This window comes from Lepidochelys kempii, chromosome 8 (genome assembly GCF_965140265.1).
Source record: "Lepidochelys kempii isolate rLepKem1 chromosome 8, rLepKem1.hap2, whole genome shotgun sequence".
Classification (NCBI taxonomy): domain Eukaryota; kingdom Metazoa; phylum Chordata; order Testudines; family Cheloniidae; genus Lepidochelys; species Lepidochelys kempii.
The window spans coordinates 78,656,603-78,675,115 of record NC_133263.1 but is presented as its reverse complement, the minus strand read 5'-3'; the positions used below and the strand labels follow the sequence as shown (position 1 = coordinate 78,675,115).

At 39.0% G+C, this 18,513-nt stretch overlaps 2 protein-coding genes and 1 long non-coding RNA gene across 12 annotated transcripts in view; 1 reads left to right on the top strand and 2 right to left on the bottom strand.

Moving 5' to 3' along the window:
- Positions 1-10,159, bottom strand: part of ZNHIT6 (zinc finger HIT-type containing 6) — a 60,805-nt gene extending 50,646 nt beyond the window's left edge. The window contains exons 1-5 of the mRNA XM_073357182.1: positions 9,888-10,159; positions 9,209-9,274; positions 9,023-9,129; positions 8,853-8,938; positions 6,228-6,331 (exon numbers count right to left, since the gene is read on the bottom strand). Coding sequence (XP_073213283.1) covers positions 6,228-6,331; positions 8,853-8,938; positions 9,023-9,129; positions 9,209-9,274; positions 9,888-10,144 — 620 coding nt within the window. The 5' untranslated portion in view covers positions 10,145-10,159. The remainder of the gene's footprint in view (positions 1-6,227; positions 6,332-8,852; positions 8,939-9,022; positions 9,130-9,208; positions 9,275-9,887) is intronic.
- On the top strand, positions 9,618-13,542 carry LOC140916111 (uncharacterized). Its single transcript, XR_012160424.1, has 3 exons — positions 9,618-9,791; positions 11,873-11,955; positions 12,691-13,542. It is a non-coding gene; the product is annotated as an uncharacterized lncRNA (long non-coding RNA).
- The window catches only part of COL24A1 (collagen type XXIV alpha 1 chain), a 241,328-nt gene continuing 235,361 nt past the window's right edge, over positions 12,547-18,513 (bottom strand). For 7 of the 10 annotated variants that reach the window (XM_073357179.1, XM_073357173.1, XM_073357176.1 and 4 more), the window contains 3 exons: positions 17,946-18,055; positions 16,105-16,320; positions 12,547-14,467 (listed from right to left, as the gene is read on the bottom strand). In XM_073357179.1, coding sequence (XP_073213280.1) covers positions 14,321-14,467; positions 16,105-16,320; positions 17,946-18,055 — 473 coding nt within the window. In that variant the 3' untranslated portion in view covers positions 12,547-14,320. Of the gene's footprint in view, positions 14,468-14,852; positions 14,983-16,104; positions 16,321-17,945; positions 18,056-18,513 lie in introns of those variants that run through there. The other 3 variants (XR_012160422.1, XM_073357181.1, XR_012160423.1) reach the window with 3 other exon arrangements.

Sequence of the window (18,513 nt, the reverse complement as noted above, 5' to 3'; positions counted from 1 at the left end):
ACCTATTCTGGACATTATCTTAATTACTTTAAATCAAGCAGCTTCAACTAGATAAACGGGAGGAGGCATGAGAGACAAACCATATTTACAGATTCTATCATTAGTAAATACTGTAATATAAGATTGATTTTATTTTCAAGGCTGGTTAACAACATACTAAAAGAACCAAACTAAAATTATTGAATTATAAAGAATCATCACACTCTGACTTTCTGCACATTTAATCCATCTTAAGAATCAGAAACGCTCCTACAGAGTATCAGAAGTCAAACATGCAGCGTGAGCTGCTACTTACTACCTAAGAAAGTGTACACACTTTAAGACCTCAGCTCTTTGATCCACTCCCCAGATGTGTCTGGGACTTTGCTTCCCCTCTAAGCAAAATATATTTGATGGGACACAAATTTCTATGAATTTCATGAAAATGTGTAGAATCTGCATCTCTGAATTTCACTGGCCACCATAACCTCCTATCATGTGCCCATTCACAAAACCCCTTTTGTAATCCTGCAAAGCAGCAGAGGAGCATTTATACATATATACGAATACAGCCACTATTACAATCAGTTTAATATTATAATGGGCTCTTGTTAGGCTTTGTGATATTTAAGGTTGCAAAACAGTTTGTTTTAACCCTATTTTCACATACTCTTAACTCTCAAATTCAACTTTGGGGTTTGAAATTTTCCATGCTTGTTTTTTGCCTCTATGTGAACCCTATTTCAGAAGTTTACATAAAACTCTTGTAGCTACTTTTCTGTTCACTGGAGGGGGGAAGCCACAATACCCTTTTTGCCTTTCAGAGATATGTCAGATGCAGACCTGTTAGTTCAAAGAACTTACAAGTCCTGCTGGTAAATTTATTAAGCTCTCGCTCCTTATGCCCAGTGAGTAGAACTGTGCATTGTACTTTTCTCCTTATTTATCTCAGATTTTGTCTAGTGTACTAGGTTTACAGTATATGCAACACTGATTTGTTTACATTTGCCATCTACTTTCCACAAAACCGTAAAAAACAAGTCAAATGTAAGGATAATGGAAATTATTTCTCAGAGACAGGAGAGAACATTATTAAAAGTGTTTATATTAAAGTATTTTGATAGTTATGCTTCAGGTTTCTCAGTTAAAATTATAAACTTGAGGGGTTTAGTTCATTAATTCTCAAGGTACTTTTATGAAATGTATCATGTATACAATTTTTCATCTGACTGTTCTTTTAGCTTTTATACAAACTCAGTCCTAGACGCTAGCCTTGATTAATACAAGAATCAGCTTGTTTTATTAGTAATTGTATTAATAACTGTCCTAGCTAGCATTATTCACATCCTAATTTGCTAACAGGAAACTCCTAACTTTAATCATCAAAAATCTCAAACAAACAATGTACATTGGAATCTGCTTACAATGAACTCAGATACAGAAGACATATATATGTGAAAGTAAACAAAGTCCCAAATTGTTCAGTGCATTGTAATGTACCAACTGCAATTGTGACTACAGCAACTTCCACTTAAAGTGAAACCCTGTGAAAGACAGAATGACTCACTGGGGATTTTATTCTATTGAATAACAGATGCCTTATGAAGTTATTGGAAAGAATATGTGGAAGTATCTTAGATCAGGGCATCTGCATGTTCACAAATACAATAGCATCTGCTATACACAGGTTACACCGTATCAACAAAAAGGGGAGAGGGAAGAAATGGGGAAGTACCAGTCATCCTTTAACCCTGATTTGCTACTTTAGTGGCTCATATCACAGTGCAGCAGTTTAAGTATAAGTGGATTAAATGTTTACTCTTTTTGATAATATTGCCTTAAACTGCTTTAGGCAACACAGATCCAGTCCAATTAAGTCACTGGATTCTCTTGTGAAACCCAAAAGCCTCTCAATAAAAATAAATGAATAACAGTTTGAAGCTTTCACGAAAATACACTGTCTCTAGTGCCACCATACCTACTGTGCTAGTGACATTAAACAGCAGAGGGGACCCACACGTTGCTGAAGCTCAGCTAAACTAATTCCCAGCTGAGATTTGATGGACGAACAATAAAGTTGGGTTACTTCTATTTAAAACAATTGTAGTAAACTGTAAAGCAAGACTATCCACCAAGAAACTGATTGAAAAACTTTTCCTTTGTAACACATATGGTCTTCTCCCAGGAGGCCTCAGAACAGCAGGAGATCTTACTAACCATATGTGCTGCAATATTCAAGCACACTGGGTTTGAATTAAGGGTTCTGTGGAAACCGAAAGACTTCGCCAAGGTTGACTAGTCCAAAATTTAACCTTTAAAAATGTGTTTTGTCCTCTCTTTTGATTTTTTGACAGGAAACAAAAATGCCCATCAGCTTCCCTGCATGAGAACTAACACATTTAGGTTTAAAGAAAAGGAGGACTTGTGGCACCTTAGAGACTAACCAATTTATTTGAGCATGAGCTTTCGTGAGCTACAGCATGAAGTGAGCTGTAGCTCACGAAAGCTCATGCTCAAATAAATTGGTTAGTCTCTAAGGTGCCACAAGTCCTCCTTTTCTTTTTGCGAATACAGACTAACACGGCTGTTACTCTGAAACCTGACATTTAGGTTTCTATCACACTTCAGGGATAGACAGCCTGCCAAGAGCTGAGCTGGGATGTAGCCTTTCCTCATGTTTGTATGTCATCCCTCCATTTTCATGAGACTATCAAATTATTGAAATGCACAGAAATCAGCCTCTCTGATCATTAGTGAGCAGCATTCATGTAATGCTACCTGGCCTTCTTCATGCTTGTAGGCAGAGAAAGTGTCACACTGTGATCATAGGTACTGGAACTAGGGATGTGGGGGTGCACCCCCAGGCTTGAAGAAGTAATAGCAACCCAAATACATGGTTTACACTTTTAGCACCCCACTACAAAAATTTTTCCTGCACCACTCATTGCAATGAATCCCAGACAGCATGCAAAAAAATGCAACTATTTCTAGATTTAGGCTTAAGAGCCCTGTTAGTTGCATCTGAAGAAGTGGGTTCTTTACCCACGAAAGCTTATGCCCAAATAAAACTGTTAGTCTCTAAGGTGCCACCGGACTCCTTGTTGTTTTTGTGGATACAGTCTAACACGGCTATCCCCTGATACTTGAGCCCTGATAGGGTAGATTTAATTCAAAATACCTTTGCATTTCTGAGTAGTCTAAACCTTAGCATTGAGATATGGCTTCTGTTCATTATTTTAAAGCAGTTAAGAAGTGAAGAGATTTTCATGTACTTAAGTTTCCCCAGAAGTATATCTTACTAGGGGCATTAGACAATAAGTTATAAAATCTGATTTCCTAAATGTGGATAACAATTTCTCTAGCCATGATTTCCAGTAAATATTTGATCTACACTGAATGTGCATGTCTGTCTCTCTCATTTCAAAGCCCAAACTGAAGTTTAATTGATTACAAATGGTTTGTTTGTTTTTTGGACACAGCAGATGAGGGGCAAGAAGTACTACTTCAAAGTCATTTCCAATATCCTAAGCATCACCTATTTAATACTATCGCCAAGCTCTAAAGTTATGGCTCCATTTTCTAAATGTTTGTATGAAATCAAAGAGATGAGAGTTTGTATATAATCTCTCTTAACTTTTTGTGACGAGTTGTCAATGAGAACATGCATTTCTTCCATACATGAAAATAAAGAGGATGCTCTAAGCCTTTACATTATCTGAAAAATTGGGATGTCTCATTTTGACAGATACTGCAGATTTCAAGATTTACCATTGATTTGCAAAAAAAACATGGACCACAGCGGGACACACAAAGAGATGCAGTTGGCTCCCAGTAACATAACTTGTTTTCCCCCAGCATCCCTTAGACACAACTTTCTTCATCAGAAGGCAGCCCAAATATCATTTTGTCACAACTTTGATTGGACCCTATTTTCTGCCTAATATGCTATAACTAGTTTTAAAGGTAAATGAAAAGAAAAGATCAACTTAAGAGAAAAGGCAGACTTCTCAGCCTTGATAAAGTGATGACACCTGTTCCAATACAGCTAGGACAGGCATGTTGCAGTATCTGCAACACTTCCCCCCACACCCTTCCCTACAGTGGAGACAAAACTGCACTTTACCATGTAAAATTTGTATTTAATACCTCCGTCTCATACTCATTTACAAAATGTGTATCATTCTCAGTGCCTGGAAAAATATTTGCAGAAAGCAGGTATCTACTTTCCTACAGAATGATGTTGCTGTTCCACTTGATGACACCAGAATGTGTCTATGAAAGAACAACAATTCAAAATAAAAATTGTTCTCCACTATGACCAAAAAAAAAAAAAAAGAAAAAAAAAAAGAAAAAAAAGCCATGGTCTTATTTCTTTCTGGCTGCTCCTGAAATAGTTCCATGCTTAACTATTTACCTAAAAATAACACACCAATCCTGCTAGATCTTAAAATGGGCCTCTGTTCAATAAAGGTAAATATAAATATATAAATATAGACATATGTAATTCAATGCAGAGATAAATTAATTCCCAGTGCTCAGCTGTGTGTTTCCATATGTGAAAGGACTTTTGTGAACAGAAGAGTTTAAAAGTCACACTACATAACAGCAACAATTATCTGTTAGTGTGTGGCTGCCTTGTGTACAGGACTTACCAGTGAGGAGAACTTTTTCGTAGTTGTGCCCCCCACAACTCTTAGCCATTGATACAGAGATCTGCAGTATTTGCGGGTTGCCTTGCGGGCTGTTCTAAGGAAGCCAGGAATCCTCATCAATGTAAGAATTTATGAGAAATTTTAATGGGAAAAACCTCACACTTCCTTTTCTTTAACCCCTCCTGTGGATTTTCCCTGCCAATCAGACCCTATACTTTAACGTATGTAAAGCAGAAAACTAACATTTCAGAAAGTCTTTTATGCATTATGTTCTGCTAAGAATAAGGTTTCTCCATCAATGAGAAAAACTGATTTTGTTTCAGAACAGAAGAAATTATGCTAGTTTTTATTTATTTATTTATGCATGCAAACTTACTTGCTAAACCATTACAAGAGGGACACCTAGTGGTTTAGTCACTAAAATATTGTGAAGTTCTCATCCATTCATTGTTACTGGATAACTAGCAGTAAATGGCATTAACTGAATAGAAAAAAAAAAATCTAGAAGCAGAACTTGTGACCAAAACCAATAATAAGCACGGGAGAAGAAAAAAAAAAAAAAAAAGCCCAAAGAGAAGCCATTAAAGAAAAAGCCTGCCCCAAGTGGCTATTATCTGATGCTCTCGAAGTCTTTACTGTTTTTCCCCCCAACAGCACAATCAAATATTTAAATTTCAATGAGCCCTCATATTAACTTTGGACCTGTCCCTGTAGTTCACACAGAAGCACTCTTCACCAAGTTACTACATTTTTGTATTATGACACAGAACTATACAAGGAATATAAACTTTATTTATATTGGGAAATGTTTGCTTCATGAATAACCCAGACTTAAATCCACATCCTTTCCCCTCCATGAGAGGGAGACATTTTCAGCAAGTCTTTTCATTTTAAGCAGATGTACCCACCCTCCCAATCAAAGAAAAAGTCAAGAGTATCTGATCAGCAAGTACTTTGGTAATCCCAATTAATGGAAGAATGACAGATACAGAACTCATCTAGGGACTAAGAGTTAAAAGTCCTTAGCAAGGAAATATGCATTGAAAATCATTTTGGTAAAAGCATTAAAAAAATCCCATTTGTCCCCCATCACAGACATGCATGCAAGTAGAAGCCCAAATTAATTTATGAAGAAGGAAGAATCTCTCTCTCTCTCTCTCTTTGTGAATACCATTGTTCAGTAAAGACAACATTTAATTGACTAGCACCAGCAATGGATAGTATGTTGCCACATTGCTGACTTCAGTGCTTGGATTTCCAATTATGACTACTTTATGATAATAGGAAACATCAGCCCAAGCACAACAGAAGAACCCCAACTGAAATTTGGGGTATAATAAATCTTCTCTGAAAAAACTGAATTAAGTAAGCTGAGTACTAGAGGGCTGTAGAAGAATTTAGTACAAATTTCCATCTGAATATGTTTCCAAAGATATTTCATGAGTTTTGTTCACTGTCTAATGTGATTCTGTCATGAAAAACGCTATCAGGCCTTGAAATCTTACACAAGAGCTATTCACCAGCTATTCTTTCAGTAATACTTAAATTAAGGTTTTGCCCACTTGTCCCTAAACCCCATACTAATTAGAAACTTACTTCTTGTTGAAGGTGGTTGAATTCTCTTTCCTTTTCGTAAACCCAATGGGTAAAGTTTTCAAGTGAATATTGTGCTTTCGAGCTCGGTTTTTCAAATAATTTATCTAACACAGAAAACAAAAGCCAAAGTATATTCAAACATGGAAACGTTTATTACTTCAGTCCTGCAAGTCTAAAAATTGAGGCCAAAAGAGTAGTCCTGGAACCAAAGTACCTTTCAAGCATTTAAGAAGAAGCATAATGTAGAACTGTCCACAGTTGTAAACTTTTTTCTCTTTTTTTAAACAAAAGTTCTCAGTTAAAAAAAAAAAGATACTTAGATATTTTCAAGAGTTTCCAAGCTTATTCTTAAAGATTAACAGACAAAGTTTTCCCATGGTGAGCACAAGGAGTCCCAATGAAACATAAAACGTATGTTATAAGTAGAATTCAAACAGTACGAGAGGTTGGAATCCAATACAGCTACAGAATTAGTGACTGACCTCTTATGATTTTTTAAATCCAAAGGGCCCTAAACACCTTTCTGTGCACAAAATCAAGTACAAAGCCTGTATCTGTGAGGTCTAGAGCTGAAATTTCCCCCAAACTCACTCCACTACTGCAGTTGCTGCACACACAGTTTCCCTGAGATGAAGGCTGAATAATTAGTATATCCACAGTCATGAATCAACTGGCCAGTGCAGAGAAAACCCACAGAAGTATGCTCTGCAATGCACAGGGGAAATAACGTTGACATGGCATGGCAGAAGCACCATTAGATCAGTATTCTGTAATGGTAAAGCCTGCTAAAACAACAACACTTAACTATGCTCCAAGGCACTACCGACTTCCATCAGAAATTCCGCAACAGTAACAACCTCCCCCAGACCACCATCCTTACCACCATGGATATCACCTCCCTCTACATCAACATCCCTCACCACAACAGCATCGCTGCCTGCCTCAAATATCTACAAGATAACGTACGTTTGAAAATCCACCCTATGCACATTGCCAAATGCATCCATTTCATCCTTACCCACAACAACTTCACATTTAACAACAGACACTTTGTCCAAACTATAGGAACAGCCATGGGTCCTAAGATAGCTCCCCTATACACCAACCTCCCCTATACACCAACCTCTTCATGGGCCACCTTGAGGAAGAATTTCTGGAAAAATGCACCACAAAACCAATATATCTGAGATACATCAATGATATTTTTATCCCCTGGACAGAAGACCTAAACTCCTTCATAGATTTCCACCACTTCAACAACCACCATCGATCTATTACACTCTCTGTCGGACACTTCCACACCAGCATCAGCTTCCTGGACACCATGATTAACTTCAACAATGAAACCTTACAAATTACTGTACACATGAAACCCACACATCACCACACTTACCTCCACAGATCCAGTAACCATCCCAGACATACCAAAAAATCTGCTACTTTCAGCCAGGTACTCAGATACCACCTCCAAAGAGAAAATCCAGGCTATATACCTTAACGGACTTAAAGCCTCCTTCACTAAACAAGGACACTCCACCAGAGAAGTAGATTGCATCATGGAAAGGATCACCCAAACACCCCAGGAGAACCGACTTCAATACAGAAAAAACACCCCTCACTGACTGCAAGCCCCTACTGCTCTACACTAAAGCCCAAATGGGGTATCATCAAATAATTACAACCCATATTTGATGGGCACCACATGCTGATAGAAGTCTTTCCTAATCCCCTCTTCTGGCCTTAAGAACAACCCTCCAACCTTGACAAGCTCACCACCAGAAACAAGCTCCCCACAGACCAGGACACACCAACTCAAAGCAGCATCAGACCCTGCCTGAACAGATGCAAAACATGCAGACATATTTCCACTGCTACAATAATCAATACCTGCCCCAATACACCTTTCAAGATCCCTAGGTCCCACACATGCCTATCACAACATGTGGTTTACCTCATCCAGTGCATCAAATGCCCCAACAACTATGTGGGTGAAACCAGACAGACAATCACTACACTTTCAAATGAACTCACACAGAAAAATCATAAAAGACAAAAACGTATCACCTGTGGACAAACACTTTTCATAAAACGATCACTCCATATCTGACCTCTCGGTATTTGTCCTCAAGGTGAACTTGCACAATATCTTCAAAAGGTGAGCCTGGAAATTTAATTTCGTAACTCTTCTTGGCTCTTCTAAAACCATGAACTCAATAGACACACTAGTTTGACTCATTACAACAACTTTCAACACACTCAACTGCCTGCTAAACCTTAATTAGCTACTATATTTTAAGGGGTTTCCCACAACATGTTAACTCCTTATGCTTAATTTGTCCCAACTTGTACTTAGCTCAGAAACACTTATTTCCTTCCCCAAAATGGAAGAACAGCCCTGTGAAGCTCAAAACCTTGTAACTTCCACTAAAGACATTTTTCTAATACAAGATACATCCTTCAGGGACACACAGATCTCAGGTTTGTTCAGTCCATTACAGGAAAATAACCAGTCAAATTTTGGATCTGGATACCCTTAATCTGGATGTCAGGAGATGTTCTAATCCGCGATTTTGGAGCAGCCTCATTTCTACTTTAAACTGACCAAAAAGGTAACTTGAAACTCACAAATTTATTGGTTGTTGGTCTATGCAAGAAAACATCTCGAGCAGCACCATCAGTCATCCTTCCTACGTCTTCCAGAAAACGATAATCTGAATATACAAGGAACAGGAAGAAAAGTTTAATGCTGGTTTAAAAAAGAAGATGGGGTGAAGTTTACATAGAGAAATTCTTACCACTTAGGAGATTCAACTCACTAAACTCATTTATGGAGACAAATGCTGCCTTTTCTCTGATTCCATTACAACTCAGTGCAGTTTTGTGCTTCTTCACACAGGCCAAACTGAAAGTAAAGAGAAAAATAAGCATCCTGTCTCTAGCATTCAAGAAAACAAACAAGAGACAATTCAAATTGTATATACCTGCATGAGTATTTCATGCAACGTGGACACCTGTACTTTGCTTCCTCTCCACTACAGATTTCACATCTGAAAGGAAAAAAAAGCAGGAAAAGAACAGATGCATTTGTACTTAAAAGGCAGGTTTTCTTTACATTTAACCAAGCCTGGGTCATAATTCTGAGAAATGATCACTGAAGCTTGAAGGCAGGGAAAGGAAATATGGATGCCTCAGCAAAGCAAGTAGTTTCCAAACATTTTCATAGGGTGAGCCACAGATCAATACAGGGGGAGATTTTCCTGGAGAGGAAGGGAAGCGAGGAATCAACGCCTGGCTCTTAGGTGCTTAACTCCCATTCAAATGGATGGGCGCTAAATGTCTAAATACATTCGAGGGTCTGGGCCCAAACTGCCACTCAGGGTCAAAGGGGGACACTCATTGGCTGTCGTCCGTTAGCCCGCCTCCGAGGAAGAGGCCAACCAGTGACGGACGAGAGGGCAACGCTCGCTCCGCCCGCGAGAGCTGAGGGCCGGGGCAACGGTGACACCCTCCCGCCGCGTCCCCTCGAGAGGAGAAGACACAGGGCAGCCTCCCCCCGGCCCGAGGGTGAGACCAGCGGCGGCGCTGCGGCTGCCCCCAGGCCTCGGAAAGGGAGGAACGGGACCGTTCGCCCGTCGGGCCTCGGCTCCGCGCTGCTCCTACCTGTGCAGCGCCATCTTCCGCTTGCCGCAGGCCAGCCCCGGGCTCCCCGTCTCCGTGCCGGGCCCCTCAGGGTTTTCCGCCGGCCCGCTCGCCACCCCGGCTCCCTCCTCCTCCATCCGTGTCCCTGCTGCACACGCTCCGCCAGGGCCCACGTGGGCCGCGTTCCTTCTGAGTGGCGGCGCTTTGCGGCTGCGCTGCGGGGTGGCGGCGGGTGACCGCCCTCTGGCGGCTGCTTGGGAGAGCGCCGCTGTTTCCATGGCGACCTGGAAACCCCCCCCCCTCAGTCCCCACAGCCTGCTCCAGTGGAGGGGGCGGCTTTGCCCCCTGGTGCCCAAGCCGCTCCCATTGGTGGGCGGGGGCGGGGGCGGGGCCGCAGCCCGTGTCACTGACACATTCCCGCGCAGAGCTGTTTAACCGTTCATAGCCCCGCCCATCCCTGGCTGGGCCCGAGGCTGCACTTGGAGGTTAACAATTCACCTCAATTCACCCGGGGAGGTGGGGCAGGTTGTGCCATTAAGTTTCATGCAGTCCTAAGCCTGGAGCCCAGGGCACTTGCATGGGTCATGGCAGGGTAGAATATGGCTCTGAGTGATCACCTCCCTGAGAGGATACAGAGGTTAATTTCACTGTTGCAGGCCTGGTTTCCTCTGATTGGGAAATATCCCTGGAATACAATGGGCACGCTGGGGATTAAATTGCTTTAGCTTTTTAATTTTTCCTATGACCAGTGAGTTTTTGTTTGTTTGCTTTAAAAATCTGGTCACTGGTGTGGGCTGTGCTGTTGCACTAATCTAAGCCCTGCTGGCTATTTGGAAAATTCTTAGACCTAATTAAGAGCTGTTACTTTTCTGGCTGGAGTTTGATATTTAGGGATAATGGTCCAAATTCTACACATAGTAAATCCAGAGTAACCCCATTGATTTTAGTGCAGCTAAATGGTTTGACTGATTGCAGCATCAAGCTCAATGACTCTAGGAGAGCATATGTTACACTCTGTCTGTTGGGCCATAGATTCCCGTCTCACTAGTGAGGCCTAAATGGCAAAGGTGGCCACCTAGGCCTTAGAATGTTAATGATCATATGATAAACAGCCTACTTAGTTCACTTGGTCTGGGATTAAATTGCTAAATATCGACTAGTGTATCCCTCCATTTAGGTGGGCAAAGGGGTGGAAACCCACCCTGCTTTATGGCATTCTCCCCCTAAACCTAGAAAACACCCTTTGTATTGATAGGGGTTTACAGGCTAGCAGGCAGCATGCCAGAATGGATTAATGTAGTTCCTATCAGAGCAGGTTTTCTTCAAGTTCCCTGCCACTTACACCAGCATTAATGCACGGGCTATTTGTGCAACTGCAGTGGGAGCAGACTCTCCTCCCATGGTAGAGTAGGTTGATGGTGGTTGTGTAAAGATTTCCAAGTCTGGGTGGAGATCTGCAAGGGTTGGGTTTCATTTGCAACAAATCCCTTGCCTAATAGTTATGCTGATTTCTTTCTCATGTTGATGAGGTGGCATGCACCCCTCACCCAGATACACACTGTTATTTTTTCCCCCTCTCCGATGTGTTTCTCTTCATGAGGTGTCATTTGGTTATAGGTATTATTTAAACCTATTAAATAGGTATTATTTTGGGTCTGATTATTTGTTTCCTACCTTTGCAGAGGTGTAGCTAAGGACAGAATTTGAGGACAATCGGGTTGTGTATGTGTAACTTAAAGCAGCTGTTGGCCTACAAAATCTGTGTGACACACACCAGAAACTAGCCAGCTTGAAAATTCAGGCTGCAGTAGAGCGGACTGTGCAAAACCAGACTTGTTTGGGTTTGCACAGGTGACAGAAACCCTCTTATTTTTTGTAAATGAACAAATGTGATACAAAAATCAGCTAGAGCTCCACAATGCCATTTTCACAGCTACTTTTCAGAGTAGTACTGCACTTTAAATGTTTACCTTTTCTCATATTCTATTTGTTATATTCGGTTACAGATGTTAGATACAGAAAATATCTATTTGGTCGGTCAGTCAGTCACTGCTGACTAGTCAAGAGAGGCAATACTTTACGTAAGCTGGTAAGTTGCTTAGCAAAGCTTAAAACAAAGTAGTGGTTCTGTCTCACTTTTTATATTGTTAGAAATATATTAAAGACATTTTTGGCACAAGACACACTCTTGCTCAATGAAAACTTAAAACTATTACACATTCCTTTGTTTTAATGATGTTTGGGGAGGAGGGGTTCACAAGAGCATGTAGTTGCTTGGCTGGACTGATCCTGTGTTACCTAGAGCAATTTAAAGTATTATAATCAAAAGTAGTAGTGATTTAACCTTCTTATCTGGATTGAATTGTGTAGGATGGGCCACTAAAGTGTCTCATTAGGGTTTCCCACTCTCTCCCCCTCCAATTTTATTGATGTAGAATAACCATTTTAGATCATCAGCTATAAGATTCAGGAATGCATATATATGCTAATATAAAGAATATACACATTTACTTTTAAGTAACTTCTTACTATTTAAAGATGATTGTTTTTAACACAACACTGTCCTTATGAGATACAAGCATTAAAAATGCATTAAACATTAAAAAATTAAGTGAAAATGAGAATAAGGTTGATAAAAGGATAAAAAAGTTAGCATTCTTACAAAAACAAATGGATGTAACATGATCTCAATGGAAAGTCAAACTAAGAACACATTGTTAACTATCATAAGTAACATTGCCTTTAAATGCTGAAATGACAATGAAGAATCTTCTCTGAACCAACTCTTCTTTTCTCTTTTTCCCCTTAATTTATCATTCTATAGCTTGAGTTGCTTCTTTAGATTACTCAAAGAATATGCACACTTTAAAGAAATCCATAATTTGAGGAAAAAATGCTACTTCAGCCCCAGCTTTAGAATTGGAGATTCTACACATTTGTCTTGTATAAGGAAATGTTCTGTCATTTGTGCAATATCCTGTAACACCACAAATATGCATGTGTTTCCCTTCCTAATACAAATATTTACCAAATAAGAGACTCTGTACAGCCTTTTCATGGTTGCTGAAAATGAACAATACAAGGAAAGGGAATCAAAATTATAAAAGATAAACAGTTATTTTTGAAGCACATTTTATTATAGATGAGTAAGCGTGACTTACTGTGGATAAAGATGATTTAAATGAATTGCTGTTTGAACACTCTCCCTCCCCCCAAATATGAGGTATAATTTTGCTCTGTATTACTGTACAAACTCTGCTTTGACAATAGATATAGGCAAGCAGTTTGCAAACCTTTTAAAGTAAATGTTTTGTCTTAATGATAAAAGTGTATTTTGTTCAACAGCTGAGGGTCAAATACTTTTAGACTCAAAATAAAAGTGTGAAACAGTGTCTAGTAATATTGCAAACAAATGGAATTTCTAAGTTACTGAAATAATTATGATTATAACTTAGCCATTCAAAACATATGCTGTATTACATTTTTCAACAAGTTACAAAACATATACACAGTACATCATCTTAGATGCTATTGGGTGTTTAAAATAGTTAACTGCAGTCCAGAAACTAAACCCCAAAACTACTGTATGTAGCTCTTCTACAACAATCTTTACAATGGCTAACAATTAGCTGGCCTGCCTATAAGCACCATATACAATGTGCTGTCTGGTATATCACTTCCACAAGAATAAACAAAAACATTTTAATTAAGAATTTCACATAAATAATGTTTTTACTTGTAATGAAGTATGTGTCCAAACAATTTAAGATAAGTACTTTTACAACAGAAACATATCTTGATGTAACCAGCACATACAGTCTGCAAGAGAAAAAGGGAATCAAATAATCTCTACTAAAGCCACAAGCACCTTGTGTTATAAAGAGCACCAGAAATACAAACAGGAAACACGTAAGAGGTAGTGTACCATCTGTTAAGATGTATGTGTCCAAAAGGACTATAATACAACTTAGTGTTTAAGAAAAGACAACTTATTGTACTGTGGCATAATTCACTCTCATACACAAGCTATTGCACATTTGGGAGCATTAGCCAGTATTGCTCCTTACTACTGTATGTCTCCAGCTTTCCTTAGGATATCTTGTACAGTGCTGTTAAATAGGTTATTCAGAATACTAGAGGTCCTGAAGAATTTTATGTTTAGATATATAGTTCTCAGTTCCAGGGAAATATACAAGAAAGCACCAACCAATATTTAAAAAAATTAAATACTTTAGCAATGTCGTCATAGTCTCTTTTTTAAAATGCCATTTCTCCTTCTTAGGAGGAAGTCTTTTTCTTCCTGAGATTCTTTAAGATATAACCAACAATTTGCTTTAAAATTCTTCCACAGTTTCATAATGATTTAATCTTTAATTCATTTTGGTTTTTAAAAGATGCTTTTTCTGTGCAAAAGTTCCATGGTGTTGTGAGAAACCAGAGTCAGGTCAGGAAGCTTAGAGAAAGCACACTGAACCACTTTCTATGTGTTGCTGTTGTCCTGGTTTGAGATGAGGAAACGTATGGACTTGAACAACCGGAAGGTCAGTAGTGTCCTGAGTGTGAAAAAGGAACTCTGTCTTACGCCAGCTGCCATCTTGTATCTGCAGTTCATGGAATTAGAGAGAGTATTAAATACATATCAAACTATCAATTTCAAAACACAGAGAGAATCTAGAACTCAAGGAACCAGAGAAGCAAATGAGAGATCTATTCTCTTGTCAATGCATGTAACATTTGTGTGATATTTTTTTTTTTTTTCAAGGACCATCTCCCAATCCATTGAAGAAAGAACATCTGTCAAAATTCTAACTTGCTATAAAGCTTGATGAGGGCTTGAACTATGAGACTAATACATTTCTATATTGCCTAGGCTTCTGCTTGGAATTAATATGCATTCTTAGGAGTTATGGGGAAATCAGCTCCATTTTTTGTCATGAACTTGTTTGGTTATTTTAATTTTTAGAAAATCTCAATAAAAACTGTTACCTTATAAAAATATAAAATAACAGTATAACGCTGTTTGGGGATGTGGGAGTCTTGATGTTTGCAGTCACTCCTTTCTTGCCCAACCAGTCAAAGCAGCAGGTACAGTGGAGACCGTTGAAAAGTGAAATCCCTGCAGGAAGGGATAAGTGAGATTCTGCAGGAAATCTGTACAGTACATAGTTTCCTGAAGAGAGAGAGAGATATCTCATAGAATCTCACAGAAAAACTACACTTTTCAATAGCCATCACTGCATGTCTTACCTTCTTCCAGAACAAAAACCCAAATCTGATGTACTTCTATAAATATAGGGCCTGATTCTTCACTGCTTTTCACTTTTTGCAGTAATTTATACCAGTGCAAAGAGCTACAGGTCTAAGTGTGTTGAAAATTCTGATCTGGTAACATTTTATACCCACTTAATACAGTTTCCAGTTTGAAAAGCACCTGTCATCATGCCATCTGTCTGAACACAGATCTCCCAGTGAATTTGAAAGAGTTCCACCCCTGGAATGATGACAGGATAAGGCTAAGTCCTTTGTTCTCTTTAGCACAGTATAGAATTGGATATTTTAGGTTCTCTGTAATAAAAATATATTACTACAAGAGTCAGTGGTAAAGGCAACATCTTGCCTGTTAATGGAGTTGATCTAATAATTATTGGAATTTTATTAGATTTTTCAGATTTTTCCAAGTTCAAAAAAATTTATTTTAGCCAATGAAAGTTTGTCCATCATCAGTTGATTACATAAGTAGACGATTGCCCTGTAACTAGTGAAGTTAATGACATTCAGTCATCAAAAGATTAACTTCTAGCCTGTAATGAACTTGCCTTCTTCCAGCAGTTTGGTTTTATTCAGATAACATCATCAGAATATATAGCTCAGCCTAAGCTTTCACCCCATGCCTGGCTGTTCCAGGATTTCCTGAAGAATCTCCATGTACCTACCCTAAGTTGCCTCCGAAGAGAGGGTCCTGTCACCTCTCAGGTTCTGGTAGCATTAACAAGCAGGGTCCACTGAGTCTGATGCTAAGAGCAAAGACAGATTCCCTGCATAACTGCAATTGCTGTTAGCATTTGGATATATCTTGAATTTAATATAAAATGGTCAACATATGGAGAGACTTGCTAAACAATATGAGAAGTGTGCTTCATGTTATGAAAATCTAAATGACTCTTGTAATGATAGAAGGAAAAATAAATGCCCAAAGCTTATATTAGTTATTAATTTAATAACGCCAAAATGTATTTACCATGCATTCGTCTGTAAGCACCTTTGGTTCAAGTAGTGTATTTGCTTCAAACTTTTGACCATTCCAGCCTTTGAAGCTAACAGATGTTTTCTGAGCATCTGCCTCATTTGTTCCCCACACTGGTGTGTTCAGACAGTGAACGGTGATGGTATGGGTTGCTTCTGAGCTCAGTAAATGAAGAAAGTTCATCTGCACTTTTCCAACTCCAAACTCCAACTAGTTTACAAAAATGTGTTGTTAGACATAACAGTTGTATCATGCTCAATGGCCAACAATCAGAAAGATTTTGGCAATATAAATACAGCACTTATAGGGGATATTAACTGTACCAGTTAATTTGGTTGACAAACCAAAATGCATATGTCTCCTGCTTTCTTCAGAAGACTTGTCAGGTGTGTATATATATACACAAGAGTGGAATCCCACAATCATCATAATGAATGAATACAATTGTATACAAGTATATACACTTGTATAACTTACATTTTCAAAGCTTGTTTTAAAATTAATTAATTCTCAGTACACCCCTGAAATGTAGGTAGGTAGATATCCTTATTTTGCAGATAGGAAACTGATTCAAAGAATGGTTAAGTGACTCAAAGGAAGATATGCACAGAAAGAAGAGAGAGTTTGGATCAGAGTTCAGAAGTTCTTTGCTCCCGGTCTTGTTTGCAGTCCATTATATTGCTCTGCCTCTCAACACCTAGATTTTATTAATAACTTGAGATATTACAAGACACAGAGAGAGAGGCGATATACATTGAGCTATATATGGAAAATGTAATTTTTCTTGCTTTATTCTTAATACATATTTGCAAGAAGTAGTGCCTATGCCCCCTAAATCTGGACACACAGGAGACCCTCTGTGCACAGATCTCACCTCTCCTAATTAGAGAGGTGTCAGTTGCCTGTGCTGCACCATCCTCCAGGCATTGTGAAGGACTCTCCCCAGGATTGGAATCTGCCTAGAAGAAAGAGGGCAGGGACTGGGCAGTTAGTAGGTGGTGCATGCTGGGTGAGGACTAAGCCTTGAAAATATAATACATTTCTGTGGTGTCCTCCATAATGGGGAAATGCCCTTGAAGAGGGATACTGGGGGAAGCAATGGTCAGGGGGGGCCCTTGCTTATGTGGATCCTCCAGTGCAGCTGTGCTGATTGGCAGAGAGAGTAGGATGTTCTGGAGATACAGTTGGCATAAAGGACACAGGTGCTCCACATAGACAGCATCCCAGGGGGCTCTATGGAGTATGGGGCAGAACCATGGCTCATTCTATTGGAATGGGAGGGCCCAACCTGAATAACAATGTGGGAGAAACCCAATGAGGGGAAACATTTGGCTTTTTCCTCCCATGGGCAATCTGGCCCACAGCCCTACAGATGTGGTACAGTACAGTTCAGTTAAAGTACATAGGTAAAACTCCACAGAAAATCAAGTCCCCATTCCAAAAGGCATGCAGTCTAAATGTAAATAGATGTTAGGATGCATTTAGTGAAATGAAAAGAAAACCAGTTTGTACTGAATACTTCGGTGACATGTTCAAGAGCAGAGACCCTGATGTCAATTCACATTTTAATGATGACTACAGTGTGCAGTACAGGTATGGGGCATTTAAAATATTATAGACCGATTAAAGAGAGGCCCATAAAGGTAGTCACATAGAGACATATATGAAAAGAAACACATAATCAAATGAAACAGAGGAACACAGATCTAATTTATGGTGAAATAAAGCTGGTTAGCACTGAGAAATCTGACATGCCAGCATATATTGGGTGGGTCAGTGTTCACTTATTCAGAGTTTAAGCACAGAAACATATCCTAATGAGAAGCAATGCATACCTTTGTCACAGATACAGGTGATACACATGTCTGGCCACCAGCAGTGAAGTTGCAGAAAACCTCAATGGCATCAGAAGGACATCCAATATTTGGGTCAATCCAGTATTTTCCTATCAATTTATAATCCCAGATAAAAGGTAAAAAAAGATATAACTGCTGTTAAACAATTTTCTGAATAAAATTTCCATAATTTTTGGCAAATGTTAGAAGTATTATTACTGCAGCTTGACCTCCTATGGCATCCCTTTGGAATTACAAGAAAGATGTCTTAAGTTTTACATTTATATTAACAGTTACACAGTTAGAACTGGTACACTCTTATCCACTCTAGATTCTAGAGCACGTTTCCTTGATGGAACTAATGTTCATTCTATAAATAATACTGACTATTCAGCAGCTAGGAGATGTAAATTAGGCTCTTAACACTAAGTCCTCTTCTCCACATACAGTAGCTAGAGATTTGTTTCAAAATTAATTCTGAGAGGAAATCCTTTTTCTATAGTTAGGGTAATAGACGCTCATCAATTTCTGTGAACAGGAAATTAGTACAAGTGCCAGATCATAAAAT